At 41.5% G+C, this 21,313-nt stretch overlaps 1 protein-coding gene across 1 annotated transcript in view; it reads right to left on the bottom strand.

The window, feature by feature from the left end:
• The window catches only part of SCD5 (stearoyl-CoA desaturase 5), a 152,614-nt gene that overhangs the window by 39,436 nt on the left and 91,865 nt on the right, over positions 1–21,313 (bottom strand). Inside the window, exon 3 of the mRNA XM_019652158.1 lies at positions 4,022–4,227. Within this exon, the coding sequence (XP_019507703.1) occupies positions 4,022–4,227 (206 nt within the window). The remainder of the gene's footprint in view (positions 1–4,021; positions 4,228–21,313) is intronic.

Consider the following 21,313-nt stretch of genomic DNA (forward strand, 5'->3'; position numbering starts at 1 on the left):
CCAGGGCAGGGTCTAAAGGCAATACCGCTGGCTTCTCTCCCTCTCACTTTCTAATCCCTGCCTTTTCTTCAATCCCAATCTGATGGTAGAGCAAAACTTAAAGTAGTCCCGTTAACTACTTGTTAAAACAGCTTTCGTAAGATTATCTCTTAGAGGAAAAGCCTGGAACTATAGCTTGAACTGTGTTGTTTTCCTGTTATCCTTAATGACACTATCTTCTCTCTTTGTGAGGCTGTATAATGAGACATTGATCAAGTCTGACTCTCTGGCAAGCTTTTCTTTGGTGAACTGTCATTGGGATGGCTAAGCAAGTTTATTGATCAACTGCAATATTAATGCTGGTGTACTGAACGAAGGAGGAGGCTCTACATCCTGGGTCTCTTGTCATTTACACATTTGCCTCTTTGAGGAAACTCTCCAACTGGCATTTAGTTGGAACTGTTTATAAAAACACCGCACCTGGGAAGGAAGTGGCACACCTCAGCCACCAAAACTGGAACAGGGACTGTTGCCCTTAGAGAATCATAGGGGAGCAGGGGGCAATTCTGCCCAGGAGAGGAACTCTACAAGGTATGCCAATGAAATGACCCAGGACTGAGCCCCAAACAAGCTGGGTACCTTTCTCTGTTACCCAGGAAGCCCCCTACTCAGCCTAAGGTAGCAAGGACTGAGACATGATGTGGCAGTGCCACTGATGACAGATGCACCCTCCAGCTCATGCTCCTAAGGGCAAAGACCCATTCCTTGAGAAACTGTTTCCTGTACATGGCCGGCCTGGCAGGACTGGTAAAGCTGGTTTCACGAATATGAAAATACCCAAACTGTTGCACCTTCTTTGTGTATCTTGGAAGCTCTTTTCCTTTAGCTCAGTGATTCTAAGCCTTATTTTGGCTTAGGGATTTCTATGTTCTCTAGGCTGGATAATTACCAAAGGACATGAGTGCTCACCCCACTTCAGAGAACTGGTGTAGCCCTTTTGAACAGCAAAGCATACATAATAAAAAGAACACTGATCAAATAATCTGAGATGTAGGGACTTGATACAGACTGAATGTTTGTGTCCCCTCCTCCCCCCAAATTCATATGCTGAAACCTAATCCCCAGTGCAACGGAATTAGAAGGTGGGGCTTTTGGGAGGTGATTAGGTCTGAGGGTAGAGGCCTCATGAAAGGGATTAGTGACCTTATAAAAGAGACTCCAGAGAGCTCCCTTGCCCCTTCTGTCACATGAGGACACAGCAAGAAGATGGTCTATGAACTAGGAAGAGAGCTCTCACAAGACCCCAAATATACTGGCATTTTGATCTTGGACTTCCCAGACTCCAAAACTGTGAGAAATAAATATCCGTTGTGTAAGCCACCCCATCAATGCTATTTTTGTTACAGCAGCCCAAACAGACTAAGAAAGTACTACTTCTATTCCCAACTTTCTATCTATATTTGTTTATTAGTTTTCTTATAGGAAAAAATGGAAGGCATGGGCTAAAAGATTTGTAAGGTCCCTCCTAGCTCTGAAGTTCAATGGCTTTATATAATACTATGAAATAACAGACATGTTAAATATCCTTTCCCCAACCCTCATCTAACTTCTCATCTTTTAGGTCTTGGCTTAGAAGTTAGCTCCTTCCATAGGCCTTCTCTCACCCTCCCCAGCCTGCAGTGTGGGCGAGGAGACCCCTCTCTGTGTTCCCATGGTGCCCTGGGCTACCCTTATAGCACTCCTTTTACTAGAGTGTAATTGTCTGTAAATTAATCTGTGGGTTCCCTGTTAGTCTGCAAATTCTGGGGGAATAGAGACCAATCTTTAAGGTTATATCCTCAGCATCAATTCCTAGCAGGAGCTCAATGACATATATGAAATAATTTCGATAATATGAGTGGATGGTTTCTGATAGTTACAACCCCTTTTGGTCACTGGACTGGTGATGAAAGATGTTCTTAGGGAACATGCTGAAATAGTCTTTGTTCTTTTGCCTGCGTTTAGAAATAGTTTTTGGACATATGTACCATGAGCACACACCTAAGGAATCAGATTACCACATTTTTTAAGGGAAAGATGAAAAAAGCTTCCAGTTTTATGGTCAGAGAAACCCAGACTATTATACTCAGCTCAGTTCTTATTAATAAAATAGAAGGTCCTTGACCTTCTCGTCTGAGCTCTTCAAATTAATCGAAGGTCTGACTGTCCCAAAGCATTATTGTTTAGCAACATCATTTATATCTCAAAATTGAAAATGACATACATATCCAGTCACAAAGTGATGGTTAAATAAACTATGACACTCAACTGGTGAACTCATACAGCTTTTGATAATGTGCCTCTGAAGGTAAAAGGTGAGACATAAATTACATATGCAGTATGACTGCCATCATATAAAATATATCAAATATATGCATATAATATAGAAATATATACTACAGAATATTAATAGTGGTTCTGTTTACATGTGAGGACTGTGAATGATTTTCTATATTTCTGAATTTTGCAAATTTTCTTTAATGACCTTTAATATTTAATTCTCATGGTGAAAAATCAAAATAAACAAATCATTTAATTGTTAACTGAAAACATCTTGTTATTTTCTGCTATAAAACTTTGGCTATTGATACTGGGTGTGTCCACCTGAAAGAGCTGTATTGAAGACCAGAGAGAAGACCCTGTCATACCATCAATAGAAGCAGGGGATGGAAACCTCTGGAGTAGCAACTACCTGTGTAATAATAATAATCACTGATCTAAGCTCTTACTATGTGCTAGGCAGTTGCCACTTTTTTTTCATTACATCCTCACAATAGTATAGTATACCTACTATACTATAGGTATCGTAGTACCTACAGGTACTACTATTACTCCCAATTTATAGTTGAAACTGAGCCTTAGAGTGGCCAGTTCTTTTGCTAGTACGTGGAGGAGCCACAGAGTTGGATCCTGGTCAGTCTGTCTCCATGGTCCGCCATTTGCTCACTATGCTCTACTGTCCCCTCCAACGTAAAAGGAGAGGCTGAGGGGGAAATGAACATATTTCTAAGCCATGCTTTTTTCATACAGTGATCTCTTGTATCAGACAAAGGCATAGCTGCCATTTCCATTTTTAGGAGATTCTATTTGGATAAGTCCTCAAATGAGCCCTGCTTGTCAGTGGAAATGGTTTCTAGTAACCACTTGTTCACCATATTATCTCATGTCTAACCAGAGGGTGATCCATAAATTGTCCCTCTTTGGGACAACATGCTGAGTTTTGAATATAAAATGTAAGTCCATTGCTTTGGGGCAACAAGCTCACTTATAAATGCTGTTATGGTGGCCAACTTTGCAGACCTAGACCAACATGGATACAGTTCATGCCTGCTTAATGCTTTGTTAAAAAGTGAACAATGGTTGCTCTCTACTTCCCAGCACAATTATAGGCAATCTTTCTCCACATGCTTGTTGAAAGTAGATTCACCCTGCAAATGACTGAATACGCCCCACTGACACCATTAGCGCACATAGGCACTTTGAGGTTCTCTGTTACACAGTCACATTTTCTCTGCACAGAAACCTACTAGTGTAACATCTCTAGGAGTGAAGGGAGGGGCGACTTCACCACAAGAGATTTCCAGGAGAACAGAGCAGGATACCTGGAGAGAGTCCAGGTAGAGGATACCTGCTGGAGTCAGGTGTTTCACTAACATACAGCCAATCCTCCCTGCCCACCTCGTCACCCCAGGGAAACACAAAGGGGGAGTGGAGGGAACTACAGAAACAGATTTCATGAAATTAGTCGTGCAGATTGGTCTGAAGGAAATGACATTGGGCTTAAAGGAAATCCATTTCAAATTAAAATGAAAACCAAATGTGTGAACAGGGAAAACTTCATGAGCAGGAGGAAATGAATAAACAGAGAGAAATCCTAACAAGAAGACCAAGTCATCAGAGTAAGTGCTGTGAGAACTACTTGGGGATATTACTGTGTCCCATGCCCTCTTTGTCTCTTGGTCCCATTCCCTGAGGGACAACTCTGTGGTGTCCCTTCACTTACTTTCTCTGGAACCGGACCACAGGATCTTCCAGCAGGTCAGTGAAGTCAAGCTTTCTCCCCTTCTCAATGACATCTCGATGCTTGCGAACAAACAGCCACCCGATGTGGGCAAAAAAGAAGCCCCGGCGGGCGTTGTGGGGGTCAGCGTCAGTCTCCGAGTACTTGTGGTGGACGCGGTGGTCTCTGGCCCACTCGAAGATGTCATTCTGCAGAGAGAATGCAGACCCTGAGTGAAGCGACAAAGCCCCCTGGCGCCTTCTTGAAAGCTTCTCAGCCTTCCCCTGCCCCCAACCCCATTCGGACCACTGACTTCCACTTTGCTCCCATCCTCAACTAGCAATCTTTCAATCTCCAGTTTAATTCTTGGGGTTGATCTGGGGTGAACTGCAACTAAACAAAAGTCAATCCTCCCTTAGTAGAGATTTTAGCTCGTGTTTGGGATGTGCCCACTGCAGGAGGTTCAGGCTTGTTGAGTCAACTGGTCGGGAAACCTGAGAGAAAGGTCTGGTGGAGGCTATTAAAGTCTCCCGGGAGATCACTCATGTCGCAAAAGGAGAGATCCAGTCTCAGGACAAGTCTTGGTTGTCAGAGGAGGGGGGCAACCCTGAGTATGAAAGAGGGCTGGTTTCTAGCCCGGGTCTCCCTGCACTTCCTCCCCCTGTCCAATGTCCTTCATGTCCATCTGATGGAGAAGAGGAAGCCAGTAAGTACAAACCCAAAGAGCTACTTCATCAAACCTCTGCAAAATATGAAGGCACAAATAATATCAATATTTGAGGACTGCTCTAACGGTGTGTCACAGAAAGGGAGTGGAGACGACTTTGGCTTCTTGGGGAATCTGAGGTACTTGGCCATATCATCAAGTGAAGAAGCAGCAATGCCTGAACGGCAGGCCATACTTGCTGGATACCAAGAGAGACCCTTTTACCCAAGGAAGGAGAAGCATCAGAGTCCAGCAGATTCTGCCAAACCCACAGAAAGGGCAGGGCTCAGGCACACATGAGGAACACACCTTGTTGACCCTCTCATGATGGGAGACATGGGAGGGTGTCAGGGGGCTGGAGATCCTGGATGAGCTATCAGGAGGCATGGACCAATGGCATTTGGGCTGGTATTATTAATGAAGCCTTATCTATACCCATGGGCCAGTGACATCTATAGACTTTCAATTTATGCTCAGTTTTTTTTATCTGATAATGTTTTTAAAACCTTGAGAAGGCAAGTTAGGTCTGAAGTAATGCTTTGGATGAGAAAATTAACTTGAAAATAAAAATAAATTCACATAGTGTATAAGCCCTTTTTTTTTAAAAAAAAAGTGGTAATAGTTTTTTACACCATACTACTCAGTACTTAGTCATGTTTTCATTAGGAATCTGCCATTTCACAGATACTGGCTTTATCCTGCTGATGAGAAGAGAGGGAACTGTTTTGTTATCAAAGTTCTAATAGTTCTTTTAATAAAAAAAGGGTTCATTGAGTTTTTGGTTTCTCTGGCTCACCCAGTGCTACTGAAAGGCTACTCAACCTTGTTCATCTACAAAGCACCACTGAAAACTTTCAAAATTTGCTTAACTCCTGGGTAATGGAACAGGGAGTGGGGGAGGGAGGAAGACCCTAAGAAGTATATGCTCAGCTTGAATATAAAGAGAGAAAGGGGGTGCTTAGCAGTCTGTGTAAGGCAAACATTATAGCCTGGCTTACCATGATAAGAAAGAGGTCTTTAGATTTTACCAGTGTATTTAAACACAGTAGTTGGAAAAAGTAAAAAACATTTATTATTTGTAATCACAGAATCTTGAGTTGGGAAGAAATTTCAAATGTTAGTCAAGACCATTGATGGCTAGAATAATTTATTCCTTTCACATTAGTTTACTGCTTTTATTGCAATGCCCATCTGAACACAGGAAGAAAGGGGAAGCCTGTTTCACCAGTTCACAGAGGGCAAAATTAAAGCTTAGAAGACATTTACTCAAGTTCATCTAAGTCAAAACAGTAATAGAACAAAGATGGCTCCACTTTTGTTCTTAGACCACACTCTTTTCAATGAGATAGTTACCTTATTCTCCTAATTTTTTTTGGGGGGGGGGTGTCTTATATAGAGAACTCTCATGTTTCTTGTTAGAAGATTAATTCCTTAATTTATCACAGTACAATTTTGTAAAAACTTTAAGTGGAGAGTTCCAAGGGCTAGAAACATTATTCTCACAAAATTAAGCATAATACAACAACAAAAGAATGATGATGAAGACAAGTTGGAACAGAGATATTTATTTATTTTAATTCCTCTTACCTGGATACCTTCCCAACAAAAGCCACTTTGACTGCAACAGTGGATTGAAGCAAGGATTTTGGCCACATTCCAAATGATTGAGCACACAATTGAGCCAAAAATACTTTAAGATGTATTTCTTTCCATCCTTTGCTATTGTTTTGTTTTTAACTCTAAAGCTGAGTCCAGCAAAAAAGTGACTCAAAGGACAAGATGTACGCCAACAATAGGGCAGAAAGAGAGCAAGATTCATATGCTCACCCAGGGGTCTCTTTCTTTCTACTTCTCTGTATTTTGCTTTTATCTTACAGTGATTGGGAGTGGGAGTCAACCTGTGAATAGCATTTGTGTTTGATGAATAGCTGTGTGTACCTAGGGTGTGTTTGGTGCAGTCAACATGTATAAAAGGGAAAGCTAAGGGCTGATGAGGAGGGAGAGATGGCCAGGCAAACCTCTCTGCAGAGGTGGGGAGTGAGAGAAAACAGCCTGCAGCCACTGCCATAGCCCCAGCAACATACTGGTAATCTCTCTTCCTCCCTGTGTGTACATAGTACTGACTACTCTTATCTGGAACTATTTGCACCACTCAATCATCCTTGTTTCACAGAAATGGAAAAAAAAATGAGGCAGAGAGAGATGGTGAATTTCCAACAATGAGCTGACTCTCAAGTATGTGTGCTCTATCTGTTCATGTCCTGTGTGCACATTTTGATAGTGGTCATGATGTTGAATTCAGCAGCAACTCCTGAAGCTTAAAGACTTACACATTCTAATAAATCAAGTAACAAATAATTCAATTTGCAACTTAGAGTTTGTACTTAATGGTTGGTTCTGGCAGATCATAGTCTTAATATGCAACCCCATTACCTTCAAATGTGGACACTCACCACATGTTTATTGATCATTCAGGTAGAGGAAGAAGAGGGAGAGGGCAGATCAGGAGTGTACCTCAGGTGGTAGGTTTAATATCTGAGGAGTCATACCAGGTCCTACTCTGTGCTGTCCAAGAGAAATATAATAATACAAACCTCATATGTAATTAAATTCTTCTAGGACTTTCTGGTCAAGATGGTGGAATAGGTAAACACTATGCTTCCTTCCTTTCATGACCACATCAAAAATACAACTAAAGTACAAAACAAGCATCATTGAGAATCACCCAAAGTCTAGCTGAACTGAAGTCCTACCACTAAGGACATACAGAAGAAGCCACCTCAAGACTGGTAAGAGGGGTGGAGATGTGGAATGGGCTGCTCCCATACCATGTGTGACAATTAAAAATCTGGAGGGTTATCTCAGCTGCAGAGGTGGCCCCCAGAGAAGCAAGGGATCCCAGCCCAGAATTCCAAGGTGAGGTTAAAATTCCTCATAACTTCTGGCTGTGAAAACCAGCACAGATTGTGGTTGAGCTGGAGGGTGGCTAGGGGCCCAGGTGATCCTTTTAAAGGGACTGTGCTCCAACGTACTCACTGACAGACTCACTTGCTCTGAGCTCCAGCACTGGGGCAGAAGCTTGAAAGGTGCCAGGGACATATGGCGGGGTGGGGAGATAGGGGGTACTGAATTGTCTGGCTTCAGGGAAAAGGCTGGAGAGGCAGCTTTCTCCCAGACAGAAGTGCTGTCAGAATCCATTGTTTCTTTGTTAACCCCTCCCACCTGCCAGGCATGCAGATGTAAGTGACCACCATATCTGAGTTTTCATCAACCTGGCTAATACCTGATCATTCACCAGACACTGATGATTCCCTTAGATCCCACCTACCCAACTTTTGGGCACACCCAAGCAGTTTCCAGTGGCTTTTTCATATGCATGCCCTGTCTTGGCTCATGCAGTGGACTTTCCTAAAATCTCTCAAAGGCTCACAAAACCCAAGCAAATAGCATCTGGCTTCAGCATGTACTGTACATCTTCCTGAGTAGCCCCAAGCCTGGCACTAGTAACAGCCAGCCTCATTTCACAGCTTAGACCTTCGAGGCATATCCAAGCCCAGTGCAGGTGGAAGCCATCTGTGGATTGCCTTGTGGCTCATGCCAGGTAGCCCTGGGCAGGGGACAGGCTGCAGCTGAACCTGGCCTGTGGTGGGGCCCCTCCCAGGAGGCTTTGGGGCTGGCACACCTGGTGGCCAGTTTCGGACCAAGCCAGAGCATCACCTGACCACCTCCAAGTATGACATGCCCACAGGGCAGACTGGGCAGGCACAAGAGCCCTGCTAAAGCAAATCCTGCTCTGTAGGGTCAGCCCCTGAACAATATCTTCTTCACTGTAGTCATGGCCAGTCCTTACAACCAATCAGCCCAAGGGTCAATCCCTCCCACTGACATGCAAACAGCAACCAAGGCTCAATTACAACAGGAGGGCACACCTGACCCACACAAGGGATACACCTGGAGCACCCAGTTCAGTTGACCAGGGAGACTGAGCCACTGGGCCCCACAGCACACCTACTACATAAGGCCACTCTACTAAGACCAGGAGACATAGCAGCCCTACCTAATACATAGAAACAAACACAGAGAGGCAGCCAAAATGGGAAGACAAAGATACATGTCCCAAATGAAAGAACAGAACAAAGCTCTAGGCAAAAACAAAAACAAAAACAAAACTAAACCAGATGCTGAGTTCCAAACAGTGGTTATAAGAATGCTCAGTGATCTCAGGAGAACTTCAACAAAGAGATAGGAAACATGAAAGTGGAGACAGAAAACAAAAACAAACCAGTCAGAAATAAAGAATACAGTAACTGAAATAGAGAATACATTACAGGTAATCAACAATATAGTAGATGGAGCAGAGGTTCGAATCAGCTATTTAGAAGTAAAGGTGGTAGAAAACACCCAATCAAAACAGCAAAAACAAAAAGAATCCAAAAAAATGAGGACAGTTAAACTGGACCTCTGGGACAATGTCAAGTATGCATTATAGGGGTACCAGAAAGAAAAGAGAGGGAGCAAGAAATTGAAAACTTATTTGAAGAAATAATGACAGAAAACCTCCCTAACCTGGTGAAGGAAATAGAGACACAAGCCCAGGAAGTACAGAGAGTCCCAAACAAGATGAACCCAAAGAGGCCCACACCAAGACATCAAAATTAAAATGCCAAATGTTAAAGACAAAGAAATCTGAAAAGCAACAAAAGAAAAGCAGTTAGTTACCTACAAGGGAGCTCCCATAAGACTGTCAGCTGATTTCTCAATAGAAACTTTGCAGGTCAGAAGGAATTGCCATGAAATATTCAAAGTGATGAAAAGCTAGGATTTATAACTGAAATTACTCTGTCCAGCAAAGCTATCATTTAGAATCAAAGGACAGATAAAGAGCTTCCCACACAAGAAAAAGCTAAAGGAGCTCATCACCACTAAATTAGTATTGCAAGGAATCTTAGAGGAACTTTTTTAAGATGAAAAAAAAGATTAAAAATATGAATAATAAAATGGCAACAACTACATATCTATTAACAATTACTTTAAATGTAAATGGATTAAATGCTCCAATCAAAAGAAAGGGTGGCTGGGGCCGGCCAAGTGGCTCAGCTGTTTAAGAGTTAGCTTAAGAGTGCGAACTCTGAGCAACAGGGCCACTGGTTTGATTCTCACATGGGCCAGTGACGCTGCGCTTGAGCTGAGCTGCCGCTAAGCTGCCAACAGGTGGCAGGATGGCTCAGCTGGTGAGAGCACGTGCTCCTAACAACAAGACTGCCTGTTCGATGGTGGGCTACGCCCACCCACAACTATGACTGGGCTCGGCACCTTAATCTGAGCTGCCGCCTGGATGGCTCAGTGGATAGAGTACGCACTCTTAACAACAAGGCTGCCGGGTTCGACTCCCGCATGGCATGGTGGATAAGCCCACCCGCAACTAAGATTGTAACACAGCACCTTGAGCTTAGAGGCCATGAGCTGCCGAAGGCCAGTCAGATGGCGACTGGTGCCCTCCACAACTAAGATTGAAGAACAACAACTTGGCTGGTTCCCCTCCCCAATTCCCCAACACTGTTCCCCTCCCCCAACTCCCCAATATTAAAAAAAAAAAAGGGTGGATGAATGGATAAGAAAACATGACCCTTACATATGTTGCCTACAAGAGACTCACATCAGATCAAAAGACATGTACAGACTGAAAATAAAGGGATGGGAAAACCATATTTCATGAAAATGGAAATGAAAAAAAAAGCTGGCATAGCAATACTTATACCAGACAAAATAGGCTTTAAAACAAAGGCCATAACAAGAGACAAAGAAGTACCCAGTAATCCCACTTCTGGGCATTTATCTGATAAAACCCAAAATGCTGCTTTGAGGGGACATGTGCATCCATATGTTCATTGCAGCATTATCAACAATGACCAAGATGTGGAGGCAGCCTGGGTGTCTGTTGAGGTATGAATGGATAAAGAGTAAGTGTACGTATATACAATGGAATATTGCTTGGCCATGGAAGGGAATGGGGTCTTGCCATCTGTGGTGGCATGGATGGACCTGGAGAGTATTATGCTGCATGAAGTATGCTAGATAGAGAAAGACTGATGCAGTGTGATTTCACTTATATGTGGATTCTAAAGAACAAAATAAACAAAGAAACAAAACAGAAACAAACTCATAGATACAGGAAACATTTTGATGATTGCCAGATGGGAGGGGGGATGGGAGTGGGTGAAAAAGGGGAAGGGATTAAGAAGTAGAAATTGGTTGTTACAAAGTAGTCATGGGGATGTAGGGTATAGCATAAGGACTACCATGAATAATGTTGTAATAACTATGTATGGTCTCAGATGGGTACTAGATTTATCCAGGTGATGGATGTGAGGGAGTTTGGGGGACAGAGTGAAAAACATGAAGGGATTAAGAAGTAAAATTGGTAGTTACAAAATAGTCATGGGGAGGTAAAATACAGCATAAGGAATATAGTCAATAATATGGTAATAACTATGTATGGTGCCACGTAGGTACTAGACTAGTCAGGGGATCACTTTGTAAATTATAGAGATGTGTAACCACTATACACTTTACACCTGAAATTAATATAAAATAATATTGAATGTCAACTGCAACTGAAAATTAAAAAGGTGGGGGGAAGGTGAAGCGGAATAAGAGGTCCAAATTTCCAGGTATAAAATAAATAAGTCATGGGGATGTAATGTACAGCATAGAGAATATAGTCAATAATATTGTGATAACATCGGATGGTGTCAGATGATTGCTGAACTTACGGTGATCACTTCTTTAGGTATACAAATGTTGAATAACTATGGTGGACATGTAAAACTAATATATTTTATGTAGCTATATTTTAATAAAATTCTTTAAAAATTGTTTTTCTAGTAGCCACAATAAAAAAGTGAAAAGAAACAAGTAAAATTAATTTTAATAATATATTTTACTTAACATAATATATTCAAAATATCATCTCAATATATTATTAGCATAAACTATTAATGAAATATTTTACATTATTTTTTTCTGTACCAATTCTTTGAAACTGGGTGTGTATTTTACATTTCTAGCACACTTTAATTTGACCAGCCACATTTCAAGTGCTCAGTAGTCACATGTGGCTAATGGTTACCGTATTGGACAGTGCAGGTCTAACTCATGGCTTGTACATTTTTTTATATGTATGTTGTACTTTTGTAAGTTTTTAAAAATTCCATGTTGCATACCGATGAGAGTGTGAAATTGGCACAAACCATGTGAACGGCAAATGGGCTGCACATATCAAAAAGGGTTAAAATTGTGCATATCTAAAATCTAACAATTCATTTTCTTTATTTTAAGGAAATTTGCCTTAAGATAAAATGAATTTATCTTAAGGAAATAAAAATTGTTGTGTGTAAAAATTTAACCATAAAAATGGTCACTGCAGTGAAAATGTGGAAACCCCCTGAATTTTCACATTACAGGATTTGACCAAGTACTGTGTAATATATTACTTCAATTGTGTGTGTGTGTGTGTGTGTGTGTGTGTGTGTGTGTGTGTGTGTGTGAAGCTTCTGGAGAGAAATATTAAGAAAAAAACTCTTAAGGTTACTTCAGGGGAGTGAGACTAGGAGGTAGGAGATGAGGAGAAATACTTTTAGTTTTGTGTTATACACTGATATTTTCAACAAGAGCATCTATTAGTTTTGTATTAAAAAGACTAATTAACAAAAAAGGGTATTGCAGTATTGACATGGAGAGAGGAAAGGGAAAGTAGTTAAGTGAAACATAGTTTTCAAAATATAGGTAAAGTATGAACCCATTTTTAATAAAAAATGTGTATTTGGGCATAGGAAAAATAAAGGAAGTATATGTCAACCTGTTTACAGTGGTTCTCTGAAGGAAGCGAGATGGTGGGTGATTTTTAAATTTTTTTCTGCTAGTTTGTATTTTGTAAATTTTTATAATAAACAAGTTTTTCTTTTGTAATATGGGGGGGGGGACTTTTACGTTTCTATATTCCTGAATCAAAACAACCCAGCTTCTGCCATCAGCCCCACATTAGGGAAAAACTCTATGAAATAGTAGATTCATCTAGAAATCCAGTCAGTTATAGAGCTTTACGTCACCCTTCTTCCATCTTTGTTCTTCTCAGCACAAATCAAGCACACTTCAACCTATGTGACAATGCCCTTGCTCAAACCCACCCTGTGTCTTATACCTTTATTACTTCACTCTCCATCATAGATAATATCCCTACACAGGGTCCCTGCTGAGACTATAGAATTGAAATTGATCATGTGGTGATTTTTGTCCACAAGCACAGCCTTTGAGCATTATCTGGGACTTGAGCAAAGGTAATCAATCTCAAAAACTCCACTGAAGGAGATTATGAAACCACCCACTCTGTCAGTGCTTCGCCCCCACTTCCTTGTCTGTTCCAAAGAAATTCAAGTCTAGTCCTCTACATGGCCATAGGGGAAACTGTCTTGTAAGGCCCACATAATTTCCATTAGTTAGCAAAATAAAAGCGAAATGTAAACAGCATTTAGCTTGTCCCATTCAACAGCTGTGAGGCCAGAACCATTGATGGGCTTTCTTCCAGCCTCGCTACAAACAGATGCTTGGTTTTGACCAAACACCAGTGTGCTTGTTCTCTCCCCTAACTCGGTTGTGTGGCTGGCTGCTTACGGTTCCAAAAGGGGAAATTTACCAGGTGGCCTCAAAACATAGCCAAAGGGAATTCCACTTGTATTCATAATACATCTTTGTTTCCAGTCAATAGTGAAAAAGAAACTAGGAGCAGAAACGACATGTCAGCTTGAATAGGTAGGTTTTAGAGTGGAACATGTGTGTCTTGTGAGTGAACGGCATCCTGTCTGGGACAAGAGTCATTCCACCAAGGGGGTCAAAGAGAGAAAGATGCTGCTGCCTCCAGTCTGTAGGGACCCTGAGGTTCATTTTAAATAGACTTTCTCACAGTCTCTGGTGTCTGAATATAATCTACTCCAGTTCAGATGCCAACATTGTACTTTTTTACTTAAACAGTAAAAAACATTCGGTGCTTTCCCCATTGGGTTGGTACTGGGTCAGCACTGATTACCCCCAGATAACACTGGCAATCTGTAAGAAAAGCCCAGAAAGTCCCCCCAAAAGGCCTGGCAGCAGTCTATACCACCTGGCAAACTGAAAGTTTCGGGAGAGCATGTCCCCACCTGCTGCCTAGCCTTCATGTGGCCCTTGGCCTTGGGAGATTTTAGAAGCTGTGCAAGGGTTGAAAAGCCAACTTTAGTGGTTTAAAAAGTGTTTGACAACAGTTGAAAATTGCAAAGAAGGAAAGGGGTATTTCATATTTTCTCTTATTACTCAACTGTGTAAATCTCTTACAATAAGAATGTATTTGAATAAGACTTACACTTTTATAAAACACATTTTTAACACACATTTTTTAAATGGCTTGGATTGTCCTCTTGATAGACAAGTTGGCCTTCTGTGAATCTCCCCAATTTGAGTTTTGGAGGGTTTTTTGGTCAGTGATGTGATCATTGTTGTCTCCTAAGCCACATCTCCTTTATTCAATGAATCAAAATTTCAGGGAAGAAAGGGCCTAGGAAACAATGAGCGCCCAGTAGCAATGGACCCACCTCACTCCCAGATCTTGGTTTTTAAAGACTATTTCCCACTAAAAGGAGTCAGGACTCTGGTGAAAAGACTGATGCCAGAACTAGTGCAGGAAAAAACACAAGAGGAACTTGGTATATTTTGTTGTGCCAGAAAGTAAGGGATTGCTCTTAAAATGATGGCAACATGTCAACCAAGACATAAAAGTCCATTTGTATTGCTTTCCAGTGAGCAAAATGGGGTAATTTGATTAATAATTTGGGGCATTAACCCTACCAGACCTGAGGCCCTGAACCTAACTGTCCCCTATACCTGGACTCCTGAGCATTAAAGAGAAAAAACCAACATGATATAGAAAAATGTTAGTTACATGCAAACAAGTGGTTAGAATAAGATGGAACTTGGAGACATTGTAGAAAATAGAAGTGCTTTTCCATGCACACAACACAGATATGATTAGATAAGATATGATTAGAAATTACCGAAAAATCGGTACAGCAATCTGGTAGGGTTAAGATGAATAATAACAGTAATGGACTAAAATCCATTTAATAAAATAAGAATCCATGAGCCCATAATAACTAAATAAATAAATAAATAAATAAATAAGCCAACAAATATAGAAGAAATTATGGAATTAGAAAATCATCATTTTTGTGGGTTTCATGGCAATACATCCTTGCTTGAATCCTCTCACAGCATTTTGTCTTCCTGGCACAATTAGAAGTGTGGGATTCAAGCAAGAATCACCAATATGTATGCTAAAACTACTGTGCAAAAGGCTGATGAAAAAAATTTTTCATAGATCATAGTATCTCAGCATAAATTACTCCTTAATTAGAAAATGAAAAATAGTAATCTTACAGTGAGGAAACCAGGGTACGCATCCCCTGAACCAAGTGACCAAAGTTCATACCACCAATAAGATGACAAAGTGATATCATGTTCCTCTTGTTTGATGCTCAGGACACAAGATCATTAATGTAGAATTCCTGCCAAAAATGCACAATCTGAGTATAGTTGTGAGGAAATGTGAGCAAACCAAAAATGAGGAGCATTCTACAAAATAACTGGTCTGTACATTTCAACAATGTCAACATCATAAAAATCAAAGAAAGACTGAGGAACTATTCCAGATGAAAGGAGACTAAAGAGGTATTACAGCTCATTGTAGTGCAGGATCCCAAAATGGTTCCTGAGCTAGGATCCTTGATATAGTACTATATTAACATTAATTTTTCTGATTTTGGTACATGCACTGTGTTCATGTGAAAGGTCTTTATTAGGAAATACACACTGAAGTATTTAGGGGTGAAGAGGCATGATGTTTATAACTTACTATCAAATGATTTAGAAAAAAAATAACATAGAAGAATGTATATATACACATACGGAGAGAAAAAGAATAAAGAAGGAAATGAGGTAATATGTTAATAACTAGTGAATCTGGGTAAAGGTATACAGTTCTTCATGGTATTTTTGCAAGTTTGAAATTATTTAAAAATAAAAACTTAAAACTAAAAAGAAGAAAGTCAATGGCATCTTTCTTTAAAAATCTCAGCTTTTCCCCTTCCACTCCATTTTTACCCCACTCAGGCTTTTTTACTGGATTCCTGTAATAGCCTTCTAAAGCCTGCTGTCTCTAGTCCTTTCCCCTTCTGCAATACTTTTGGGACACTGGGACCATACTCCCCACATTCATACTCCCCAAATACCTATCATTCCCTTCCTTATTATCTGACAACTTTTCCATGTTACTTTTCTCATCAAGTCTAAACACTTCTTCTTGGCAATCAAAGAGCTTCAACTGGCCTAATTATTCTTATCTTTCCCGCTTTATTTTTTAATTTAACAAATATTTACTGACTGTTGGTATGTGCTAGGAGATAAAGAAGAAACAGGACAGTCAAGAGGTTATGTCCTCAAGGAATTTATATTTTATGGAGGAGACAAACATAAAGTAAATGAAGTCAACACCACTTCAGACTTAAATTGGGGATATGAAGACAATAAGTATGTGGAAAAACAAAGGGGGCATTGAGCAAGACAAAGATTTTTACATCCGGTAATCCTCAGGTTAAGAAGAGTTGGGTGGGAGTGAGGGAGACAGAGAGAACTGTCTCAGGTAGACGGATGGACTTGGCACAGTCCAGGAACTAAGAGAAGTCCAGTGTGTTGGGTGCATGGAGCTAGGGCAAGAGTGGTGTAAGATGAAGTCTGAGCGGTATTATGGTATAATCAAGAATATGTCTGGTCTTTGTGCCTGGTGTTTCCTGACAGAACTTCAAAGCACTGAAATTTCCTAAGTGACAAGAAATGGAGAATCATTCCCAAAATGATTAGGGAAACGGAGAAAACAGATTTTGGGTGGGGAAAATGAGAAGAAAAATAGTTTTGGGAGGGAGGATAGAGTCACAACTTTGGTTTTGGGCACATTGATTTTGAGATGCATGAGACATCAAGTGAGAGATGTCACGCAGGTCCCTGGATTTGCAACACACTACACTCCATCAGTATCCTTCTTCAATCAGGCTGACCCAGGCAGAGACACCATACAATATGTCATGATCACTCCTCTCTCTCACCTTTGCTCAAGTGTTTCCCCTGTCTTCTCCCCTTCTTCCTTGTCTATGCAAACCCTTTTCGCCTTTCAAAGTTCAGCTCAAAACTCCCCTTCTGCATTAGGATTTACCCTAATACCCTAGTCCACATTCATATTTCTGCAGCCTTAAGAGGCACTATGAAGCTTTTGAGCAATTTAACTCCACATTGTCTTGTTAGAGTCCCTTTTCATTGCACATAAGTCTGGCCAGCTCCATCGGGAAAAGCCTGAACTTTGATAAACAAGGACCAGAGATGAAAAACAGCTCAATATCTAACAAGGGGTCGGGGTCGGGGGAAGGCAGCTAATGGAAGACTCCAATGCATCTGTAGGATCCAGTAGTTTTATTTAGCATCTTCATTAATGACTGGAAACAAGGCATACATATTTTGTTAATAACATTGTCGGTTGGCACCAAATTAGGTGCTGCAGACATCTTTGAGAACAGAAATAACACAGATGGATCTAAAAAGGTTAGAAATATGAATAGAAATTATCACAATGTGGTCTGATTTAGGAAAAATGCAAATGAAGGTAGCTGGGAGAGAAAACATCCAAAACTCAAAAGAATCAGTGGGTTGGGAAACCTAGAAAGCAGCAACATAAGAGTGTCTGGCAGGAGAGCAATGGAATAAAAAATGAGCAGTGACAACATGCTATCTCAGCCCAAATGATTGGTGGCAGGTACAAATTGGTGGCAGGAAGAAATAGCTTGCCAAGGAATTGCATTGTAACACAGTCTCCTTCAACACCCATGAACATTTTTGGAGACAATGTGGAAAAATAAACAGAAATAAGCTCAGGCATTTGGGCCTTAGTTTCTTCAGTTGTTAGAAAAGTAATCAGATTTGGCTCCTAAGGTCTCCCAGCTCTAACCTTCTGTGGTTCTAGGAAAGGAAGAGATTGGCAAAGGAGAGAGCACAGTTAACAAGGTGTCCTGTCTGAGCACTTCTAAAGGTTTATGAAAAGAAGGCAGAATAAAACATTTACCTTGAAAACATGTTTCAGAATAGCTTCCAAATTGATAGGACTGTATGTGGAATTCATCTTAAGCAAGTGCATCTTTTTTTCCCAACATAAATATGGAGCCAAATTAACACATAAAATCTAGTAGCTACCTGTTTACAGACATACCCTCTACTTTACCAAGTATTTCTTAAAATAAAAACTCTCTGTGTGACTTTAAAGTATACATTTTTTTGTTTATAAAAATGTAACCACTTTGAAATACTAAGGAACACATCTGTTGTACAAAGAATATAACATCTGCATGTTTCTGCTATATTTGTGGAGGGTAGCATGAGAGACAGACTAGCTCTAACGGTTGGCGTGTCCATCTATAGAGTTACTTTTTTCTCACACTATTTCAGGCTATCACCTTTCATTCTTTTGAAGTGATTTCACTCATCTCACCTGCTTTCACTGACCTAGATCCACAACAAAGAAGGAAGTGAGGCATCTTAGGGTGGTGGAGTCATTTAAATCTCTACCTTAAAAGGTACGTTTTTATTGGTAGGAAGTGTATTCCTGCCAGGTAAGTACATATGGAAAATACAGCAGCCTCAGGGGAGTTTCCTCTCTCTCGCTCTCGCTCACACACACACACACACACACACACACACACACACACACACACACACACATACCACTGACCTCTGCCCTGTCATCTGTCAGAATATCCTGCCAATACTGCCAGTTACAAAGCTGTACGTATATAACAATAATGCTTTAATGACTCCATAAGTCACCATCATCGTGAGCAGAGAAGTTGTTCAAAGGCGGCCAAGCCATTTGTCCTTTCCACTTGACTTCTAGTTGTGCCAGTAGGGCAACATGCTGTGGCAGGAGACAGTGTGAGGCACGGCATGCAAGCTACCTTCCAAAACCACACTGGGAAGGTTTCTCGGGGCATCAGGGTCAGGATCACTTCTGCAGCTGCCTGTTTACACAAGAGGAGGAAACCCACCACATCCACCCATCCTAAAAAGAGGAAGGCAAACCTGTTTCTGGCGTGCGGAAGAAAGGCCGGACATCTGCAGCTTAGGCTTGTGGTTAGGAGAGGTGGCCAACACTGAAGCAGGATGTCTGCAGGAGAGTTACAGCCTGCACAGAGAGCCCTGCGGGGTTCAGGATTCCCGAGCCTGCAGCAGTGGGCTGGTGTTTGGCTCTCCTTCTAACCAAGTGCCACCACATGCTGCTGCTAACACCCTGAGCCATCCTCGAGGGCACTGCCCATGTCCAAGTCTCCCTCCTCAATGCGCACATCCACAGAGACTCAGGCAGGCCTGTGGGTTGGTCCATGATCCTGAATCTGGCACAGAATCTCTGGGGTCTCATGACTGTGCTCTGAGGTTTCCTTGTGCCATTGAAATGTATGAAGCCATGTCGTTCCCTTGCCTACAATCTTACAATGCCTTCCGATGGCTTTCAGGACAACACCCGAACTCCTTGCTATGTCTGACAGAGTCCTGCACTGGTGTGGCCCCTGTCCCCCTCTCTGGCCTCTTCTACAACCATCTCCCACACTCATGGGGACCAGCCCTACCGGCCATCCTTCTCTTCCTTGAACATATCAGACTTGCTCCCACTTGGTTTTGGCTTCTGTATGGAATGTTCTTCCCCTACCTGTTCTCACTCTCGGGTCTCAGCAATCACACCACCTCCTTGGCAAGGTCTTCTCTGACCATCCTCTCTACAGAAGCTGCCTCCCGAACACTCTTTATCACATCGCTGTGTTTAAATTCTTCATACTTTTGTGTACTTATTTATTTGTTTTCTCTCCTGCTATAATATACATGTTATGAGGATAGGGACCTTGTCTCGTCTCTCTTGTTCTCCAGTGCTGGGAACAATGCTTAACACACGTATTTGCAAAATGAAAGGATAGATATACACTTTGATCCTGAGAGAGGCATTAGAGCATCAGTGAGAGGGTGACCTATGGAGTCTAGCCGCCTGCACTTGAGTCTCCTTTCTGTCACTTAAATCTGTATGTCCTTGGCCAGGTTACATAGCTTCTTTCTTTTAATTTTCTCACCTATCAAATGAGGAAAATAACAGTATCTACTTTACAGGGGTATTGTCAGATGGCAGCGTACTTAACGAAGTGCTGATATGTAGTGAGCACTCAAAAATTGCTGCTGTTTTTGTTGTTGTATACCTGCCAAAGTTCATGGCCCATGACCACGTGACATTTACACATCACATTGCAACTTCCACTTTCTGGCCTGACATGTAAAGAACTTGGAAGTCGTCAACTGCTATCCTTGCAACAAGAAAAAAAAAGCGAAACGAACTGAAAATCAACAACTCTTCTTAGATCCATCAGAGAATTGAGGTCACGGGCAAACTGCTGCCCTGAAAACTAGAGAGACAAACAGGCAGTTACAGAGAATCACACCCTACTGGATGCAGAGGCCCAGGAGCCAATTCCTGCAGCTGGCACCAGGATAAGTAGCAACACTTGGAGCTGTCAATGAGGATTTGCTGGAGGCTTAGTGTGGACAAGCCTGAAAATTAAAAACTCCTAGTGGGCCCAGTCCTAGGGGGCTCCACACTTTCAAGAATTTTACCTCCAGGGCCCTACCAGGTTCTCGCCATGAATATCTGAGAAAAATCCCCTTGCTCTTCCAGCAGGAAAAGCAGCGAGGTAGCCGCAGAGCTCTCTGTTCTCCTTAGCAAGGTCTGTCCTCAAGAGAAACTGCCTGACCAGAGCCTAATCAACTGGGTTTTACCAAAGCCTGATTTACCTACGGGGAGATAAATACTCAGCTCAGGCTCACCAAAAGACTGACCTCTAATCACAGGACCATATATCTCCATGTCAATAGGGCTCCTGTGTAATAACGAGATTACAACTGAAAGAACTGAAAGCCTTAAACCCTATTTAAGAAGAGATCTCTGGCAAAACCCAAAGACAAGAGCACAGGGACATCTTTTCAGACATAAAGTACCTCCACCTTTCCCACTATCGCCCCCTGCCCAGTCCATACACCCCCCGCAGAAGAAAGAGAAAAGGGAGTTTCAAATGTTTAAGTCCCAATTTTAAGAAGCTTGTTTTTGGGGTTTTCTCAAAACTGTTTTATTGATGTATAATTGACAAATAGTAAACTTCCCTGTCTGCTTCTCTGTGATCTAATCTCTTCTTCAGTTGGGAACACAGCCCACCTTAATGACTGTATTTTACTTTGATTACCTCTTTTAGGCCCTGTTTCTAAAGACAGTCACATTCCGAGATACTGGGGGTTAGGACTTGAGCATACCATACGAGTGTAGGGGAGACACAATTCAGCCCATAGCAATCATGCTGATCTTAATACGGCTAGTTATATTCTCTGAAGGACAAAGAAAAAAGAGGAGGATATTAGACAATCTCTTTCAAAAGGCT

This window comes from Hipposideros armiger, unplaced genomic scaffold (assembly GCF_001890085.2).
Source record: "Hipposideros armiger isolate ML-2016 unplaced genomic scaffold, ASM189008v1 scaffold_175, whole genome shotgun sequence".
Taxonomy (NCBI): domain Eukaryota; kingdom Metazoa; phylum Chordata; class Mammalia; order Chiroptera; family Hipposideridae; genus Hipposideros; species Hipposideros armiger.